This window comes from Trachurus trachurus (assembly GCF_905171665.1).
Source record: "Trachurus trachurus genome assembly, chromosome: 22".
Lineage (NCBI taxonomy): Eukaryota > Metazoa > Chordata > Actinopteri > Carangiformes > Carangidae > Trachurus > Trachurus trachurus.
In genome coordinates this window covers 1,583,247-1,590,557 of record NC_139907.1, presented here as the reverse complement: position 1 = coordinate 1,590,557, position 7,311 = coordinate 1,583,247, and the positions used below count along the sequence as shown (strand labels likewise).

Genomic DNA, 7,311 nt, shown 5'->3' with positions numbered 1-7,311 from the left:
CTGACATGTTTACAACTAATGATTGATTGATCACAAGTTTAGTTTGTGGCTCTTCATAGATCTACACAAAAAAACAACAACAATATACGACATAAAATAATCGACATCAATCAAAATAAGGTAAATGCAATGCATGAAATCATTTTACAGATGAAAAGGTTTACAACAGAATGAAAAAATATAGCTACTTAAGGAGAAAAAAGGTTATAAAAACCACCACAAGTCAAAGAGAAATAAAGATATGTTTGTAATAATGAGGCAGCAGGAAGACAGGTGCAGTTTAACAGGTTCAGTTCACTGACTTTTTACTCTAAGAAATGAACAACATTATTAATATGATCACCTTATTTATCTCTAACTGCTCTGATCCACCTTCACTGGTGACAGCTTCAATGGATTTCCATCAGCATTGCCAATACATCGAAACAGCTTCTCAGTGAAAGTGTGTGTGAAGGTGTGTATGTGTGTGTTAGTATCAGGATCAGAGAACGACAGTTTTCCTCCGTTGAAGTCCAGATTCACTCTGATCCTCTGGAGCTTCTTCTGCTGGGGGAGATACATGTTTGGACCTGATGGTGAACATACTAAGTATTTACCTTCATAGAACAATATTTTCCATAATCCAGACCCTATCCTCTTCCCCTTCCTCTGCACAGATTCTGGTAACACACCCAGTCCCCACCATGTACTGTCTCCAACCTCGACATCCCAGCTGTGAGTCCCTGAGTTAAAACCCTCAGAGCCCAGGACAGAGGGGATAGTATCAATCCTCTCTGGATTGTCAGGAAGCTGCTGTTTGTATCCTCGTCTCACACTGGTCAGATCTTCAGACAGGATGAGTTTTGGACCAGCAGTGTTTGGGTCCAGAACCACAGGACTGTAGGAGACCATGTCCTTCATCTTGTTCCAGATGTTGAAGGTCAGGTTGCCCAGGTGTTTGGCCTGGTCTATCAGAGCTCCTGAGTCCAGCTGTGGATCCTCCAGCAGGGGGCGCTGCTGGACTCTTTCCACTGCAGCCTTGTAGTTGATCAGGAATGAGACGTCTTCAGCTCTCAGCTCGTCCTCTGTGGCTCTGACTGTGTGTGAAAGAGCTGCTCTCTCTCTGCTCAGAGCCTCCATCTTCTCCTTCATCCTCTGACTCTTCTGCTCCTCTTCCTCCCTCAGTGCAGCCATCCTGGCCTCCTCTTCCTCTACTAGAAACTGGTGAAGCTTCTTAAACTGCTCCTTGATCTGCCTCTCTGTGTGTCGGGCCTGGACCTTAATGTGTTCTGCTGTTTGATCAAACTTCACTTGAACTTCTTTAAAACCCTTTAACTTCTTCTTTAAGGGTTCCAGAGTTTCCTCAAGTTCCTTCTTGAGTTGTGAAGCAGCTTCATCGATGGGTCTGATTCTGTGGTTTTTGTGTGTTTCTGAGTCTCTGCAGATGAGACACACTGGCTGCTGATGGTCCAGACAGTAGAGTTTGAGTTTCTCAGAGTGCAGACTGCAGAGAGCCTCTGAAGATCTCTGCTCTCTCTCTAGTAAGAAGCTCTCACACATGTTCTTCAACACCACGTTGCAGGGCGGATTTTTTCGTGATCTTCTCTTACAAACTGGACACACTTGATCCCGTTCTTGTCGCCACCATCTCTTCAGACAGTCTTTACAGAAGTTGTGGCTGCAGGACAGAACAACAGGATCTCTGAAGACCTCCGTACAGACCGGACAGCAGAGATCCTCCTCTGGTCTGGAAGCCATTGAGTCTGTGAGTGAAGCTGAAAACACAGCAGACAGGAAGTAGAGTCAGTCATGGTTCCCCTCCCTCCTCTACTGACTTGACTGAAGTTTACTGTGACTCTGAGTCCAGGTTTTAGTCAAACTCACCTTCAGTGTGTGGAGTGTCAGCAGGTTGAAGCAGCAGTGTTGTAGCTGGACTCACTCACAGGAAGTTGTTGGTTTGAATCTGATCGTCTCTTCTTCAGTCCGCTTCTCTGGAACTGAAGAGGAAGTGCAACAGTTTACATATTGAATTGACCTTTATTGTCCCCAAGGGGCAATTGGGTTTACAGCAGCTGCTGTCACAATCAAACACATAAAAGCACAACAGAACAGAAAAAACACATAAATGTCATCATATTTAAGATAATGTGCAACTACAGCTGATTAACATATTTAACAGCTGATGGAACAAATGATCTCAGATATCTGTGGTGACCAATGCCAAATTATTCATAAGTCAAGAGTAAAAGAGAAAAGAATGTGCAATAAGTCATATTTCTAAATAAAAATATATAAGACGGTGACAAGAAAACTCGCCTATCCAGACGTCTATCCCACTTCCCCAACCCACCACTCCAGGTAGAGCAGCCCAGGCACCCAGAAACAGTCACCTGACACGCCTTCCTCTTACGATCTGGGCTCTTAGGTTAAATTGAAGGGTTTGGAAACTAACCCAAGGGACCCGTTTAACTCTCTCAAGCGAACACAAAACTAGATTAACCTTCAAGAACCTTAAGAATGGTGTGCACCCCAATGCTTAAGTTTTTACTATCATGAACAGCTTCCCAGTGTGAAGGGGTAACTCCCTTGATTGTGATCAAATTCTATATCAGACCTCAGTAGACCCTAGGTGCAAGTCTGGGGATTGCTGCGTCTCAGACCGCTAATATACCCAATATCTTGCATATATCACTCTCACTTCTGCCTGTGTCTGTGTCAAGCGTTAGTGCACTTCCTGTTTTAAGTTTAGCTGCCGCCACTAGACACAGAACCGCCAGCAGATAGGAATAGCAATAGGCGAGGCGAGGCAAGGCAAGGCAAGGCAAGGCAAGGCAAGGCAAGGCAAGGCAAGGCAATTTGTAAAGCCCGTTTTTACAAACAGTTTGTCTCAAAGGGCTTTACATGGCATCACAACAACATCCTCTGCCCTTAGACCCTCACATCCACTGAGGAAAAACTCAATAGAAAACCCTTTTTACAGGGAAAAATCTGAGAAACCTCAGGGTGAGCAACAGAGGAGGGGTCCCTCACCCAGGACGGGCAGACGTGCAATAGATGTTGTGTACAGACAAGAAAACAGTTAACAATCTGAATTCTCTCTCCTCTCTCTCGTGGAGGCGGCTAATTCCTGCCTCTGGTAGATGTCTCTCCTCAGGATACACAGCTACACCCCCTAATCTAGAAACTACAGTCTCAATAAAAGGAATTGAGGATAACACATCTCTTGTCTTTCGATTGAATCTTTTTTGCAGGAATTTAGCAATGGCAAAGCAGCATCAGAGCAAATACATCTTTATCAATCACACAGCCTATCAATTTAACCCTGACTCTAATGAATAATACTGTTAAGGAAACCAATCTTTACCTGGGCAGGAAAAACCCGAAGAGGAACAATCGGCTCAGGACTCAGAAACGCTGTCTTCACCAGGTTGGACAAACCCAGAAGGGTTAGGGTTGGGATCCTCCAAGACTCAATCACTGGTAGCAAGTATTCTTCAGTTGGAATCTTCTCTTGCTGTCAATTCTTGAGGTCCTCGCAGGCGGATGGTCTGTCCAACGACGTCCTCGTACCGGATCCTGATAACACTTCGCCCAAACCCCTGCCGACTGGCCTTATATCTGCCCGAATCAGGCAACACCCTTCCGCTGCAGGTCGATTTCTCCACCAGCCTGCACTGATACGCTCCTTGTATGGTAAATAATCCTTTCTCTTCATCTCTGTCCATTGCCTAACCCCCCTCAGAGAACCCTCAGAGTTTCAGATTCCTGTCGCCATCACAGTCCTCGAGACCTCCTCCCCTCGGCCGGTCTCAACCTGTTCCCCATCTCATGTCACAATTACCTTATATGTCTCAACCTTTGCCCTGCTACTCTCATTAACCTCTAATGGTTACAGCCATCATTTCTTCATCTCACAGGTTTCAACATAATTGCTTAAGAAAGACACAAAGACAAATAAGACTTTCTCACCCAAACCTTGCCATCAGTTATAATTGTAAATCCCACAATAAGCAAAAATCACCTATTCATTATCATGGATCTCAACACAAATCTCACAACAGCAAAAATCACATAAGACTTTCTAACCCTAATCTTGCCATTTGGAACAATTGTAAATCACGCATGACTATATTTCACTATCCTTACTATTGGTTATATTAAGCAAAAATCACACATACATCACCCCCAACTTCTCCCTTTCTCCTCCTGGAGGCCAAGCCCCGGAACCTCAATCGTACTTGACACAGTACATTTAGGCTACCTTAATAATTTTATTAGGAATTTAAGATCTTTATTTTGTTGAGTTGGAGCTTTTATTTGAGTGAATAATCTGAATGTTTCCTACTCTGTAATTGAAGGACAAACCAAGAAGAACATGCAGGCACCTGAAGTCTTCACCATAAACACTGTTAGCATAACCTGATTTGATTTTTCATTGGAGCAATTAGCACTACAGCTAGTGGGCGCTAACAGTATTATCTTAAGCAAATTACATTTACCACAGAGAAAAATGGCATCTAACAGGAGTTTTCAACATTAACGGCTTTAATTGACAGGCTAACCTAACTGCAGGCAAGAGTTGACCAGCTAACATTAATTAACTGAACTTAATAGTCTTCAAACATTTTTTTTGTTTGTTGTTTGTTTATTTGAATGGGACAGTGCACATTAATGGACAAAAAAAATGTAAATGTGCCGGATTGTAGCAAGGTGCTAATTTTCATCCGAAGTCCCATAAACATTAGTTCAATAACAGTACACATAATAATGTAGACAAGACAAAAAGGCAACTATGATAATGAAGAACATATTGACAAACACATTCCACAGGTAGGGGAACCGTAAGAGTTTTGTTCTGGGAGATAAAGTGCATAAGTGCTGGTTTAAAGTGACAAGTGCTAAAGTGCAGGAGTGCATAGGTACCAGGTTGTATTGCACGATGCCCTATAAGAGTATTTATCAAAGTGCCAGATAGTATTGCACAAGCCCCTAAAGTGCACATCAGTTTAAAGTGCCAAGTTGTGTTGCACGATGCCCATTACACCCAGTTGCACAAGCTGAAGTGTGTAGGTATTGCACAAAATGAGACAATACAGTGTAATAAAGTGCTACAGTGCTCATGTAAATTGGGCGAGAAAAGACTGTCAGGGATGGATAGATGGGGGGGTGCAGCAATGCAAGAACCAGAGCAGGGTTTCTTGTTGGAGTTGTGCTAAGATGGATTGAGAAACACAATGAAACCAAACACATACAGTGTAATAAAGTGCTACAGTGTTCAAGTAAAGTGTTGCAGTGCTCATAAGAGTTGTTGGGGTTTGAGTCAGCTGTCAGAGGTGAGTAAGTGGGATGGAGTGCAACAATGCAAAGACCGGAACACGATTTCTTGTTGGGAGTTGTGCTTAAGTGAAATGAGAAGAGGTAGTACATTGTAAAGTGCTGCAGTGCTCCTTATGGTTTACCCATGTCAATGCTCATGTCCGTGGGGGGGCATGCGAAGTGGCATGGGGAGCTATGTGTGTTCAATTAGAAATTGACTAGTCAGTTAGCTTAACTGTTGTAGCTCGAGGCAAAAGTTGACTGGCAGCAACACAGGTTCAAGGCAGAAGAGCCCAAAACAGAAAAAGCAACGAAACATTGCTGGGGAGATGAGCGTCAAGACAACGTTGTTCCACCTCGGCTGAAAATGGAGGGAAGTTTGCTTGCTTAGAAAATGAGACAATACAAAGAAGCCACTTATATTCATATGATACAGTTATAATATGATGATCACACAACCCAACAGTTTGTGTAAAAGTTTGTTGATTACCTTCATTTATACCATTCATTTTCACAGCTCCAGCTTCAATGTATGAGAGGCCGTTGAGGAAATAATTAATATTTGCTCTCACACACCACTATACTCATACACACACACTACTATACTCTCTTACTATACTCTCTTACACACACTATTATACTCATACACACACACTACTATACTCTCACACACACGCGCACACCATTATACTCATACGCACACACTACTATACTCCGGGGCCGGCTCTACGCAGGGGCAAGAGGGGGCAGTGCCCCCTCAAATAAATGTCTTGCCCCCTCAAATCCAAATTTTAGAAGTTGAGAAAGCACATTTTAATATACTCAAAAAATGTGTATATTACCAAAGAGAAAGAAGTTAAGTTGGGGGTTCAGACATCCCTCTATCTAGACATGCCGGTAGTCCGACACTTTTTGATACCGCTATTCCGACACGTCGACTTTTTTTTTTTTTTTTTTTTTACAGCTGCGATACCCAGGCGCGTCTCTCTCTCTCTTTTCTTTTCAGCATGCCTATCACTGGTTTGATGAGGGGGTGATGTTCTTAATCTCAACAACTAAACTATCAAGTCACAAACAAAACTGACACACATGATAAACAAACAGAACTATGCTGCAGTTTGTTTGTCAAGTTAACCTGTCACCTTCAGCACCACGGACAGCGCCGCGGATGAGCCGCGGAGCTGCATCTGTGAGCGTCTGGGCTCTGGGCCTGGGGCCTCATTTATCAAAACTGTAAGTAAGCAGTGTAAAACTGCTGCTACTAAATGTTTTGCTTAGGCCTACGGCTTCACTCACATTTTAAAATCACAAAAATGTTCTGGGGGGGATGCCCCCAGACCCCCCTACAGGGGTTTAGCTACTCACCTTTTTCACCCCCTCTGGGTTTGCAATGCATCTTCAGGTATAGGCACCCCTAACCCCCCATATAATGTGGCTCTTTGCATCACGACAGTAACAAATTTGGGCTCTAAGACCCTGGTTGGCCACCCCGGCCCCTAGTTGGACAGGTCTGAAGGTAGAGGCCTGACAAAGTGCAATCCACTTCTCCAGGTTGGCGTTGGACACATAGCCAACAACCCAATTCAATTAAGTTACTGTAAGCACAGAGAAAAAAAAGTGCTGGAGCATGATGTGTTCACATGATGCCCCCTTCACATTTCTGACTGCCCCCTCATATATGCCTGCCTAGAACCGGCCCTGCTATACTCTCTTACGCACACTATTATAGTCATACCGTATGACTATAATAGTGTGTGTATGAGTATAATAGTGTGTGTAAGAGAGTATAAAAGTGTCTGCGTATGACTCATACTAAATAATAACTGAATATATATTTGTGAGGAGCTTGGTGTGGGGATTGTTCTGTGTGTTGTTCTTTGATTGAGAACTACTGTCTGTTGTGTGGTTGGGCCGTAGTGTTTACCTTGGTTTGGACTGGGCAGTCACTCAGTCAGGTGAGTGTAATGACGGTGCCAACATGGTGTTTGTTCTCGAGTGGACATTATAAGTTCAACA

At 43.5% G+C, this 7,311-nt stretch overlaps 1 protein-coding gene across 1 annotated transcript; it reads right to left on the bottom strand.

Moving 5' to 3' along the window:
* LOC311006123 (E3 ubiquitin-protein ligase TRIM39-like) lies at positions 1–3,613 on the bottom strand. The gene is made up of 3 exons (XM_083998824.1): positions 3,344–3,613; positions 1,864–1,976; positions 1–1,754 (listed from the first exon to the last, which is right to left on the bottom strand). Exon 3 carries the CDS (start codon positions 1,735–1,737, stop codon positions 355–357), a length of 1,383 nt encoding a protein of 460 aa, XP_083854950.1. The 5' UTR covers positions 1,738–1,754; positions 1,864–1,976; positions 3,344–3,613; the 3' UTR covers positions 1–354.
* Between the last annotated feature and the right edge of the window lie 3,698 nt (positions 3,614–7,311).

Bases quoted from the DNA above. Each gene is read 5' to 3' on its own strand.
- LOC311006123 (XM_083998824.1), bottom strand. From the start codon at position 1,737: ATGGCTTCCAGACCAGAGGAGGATCTCTGCTGTCCGGTCTGTACGGAG.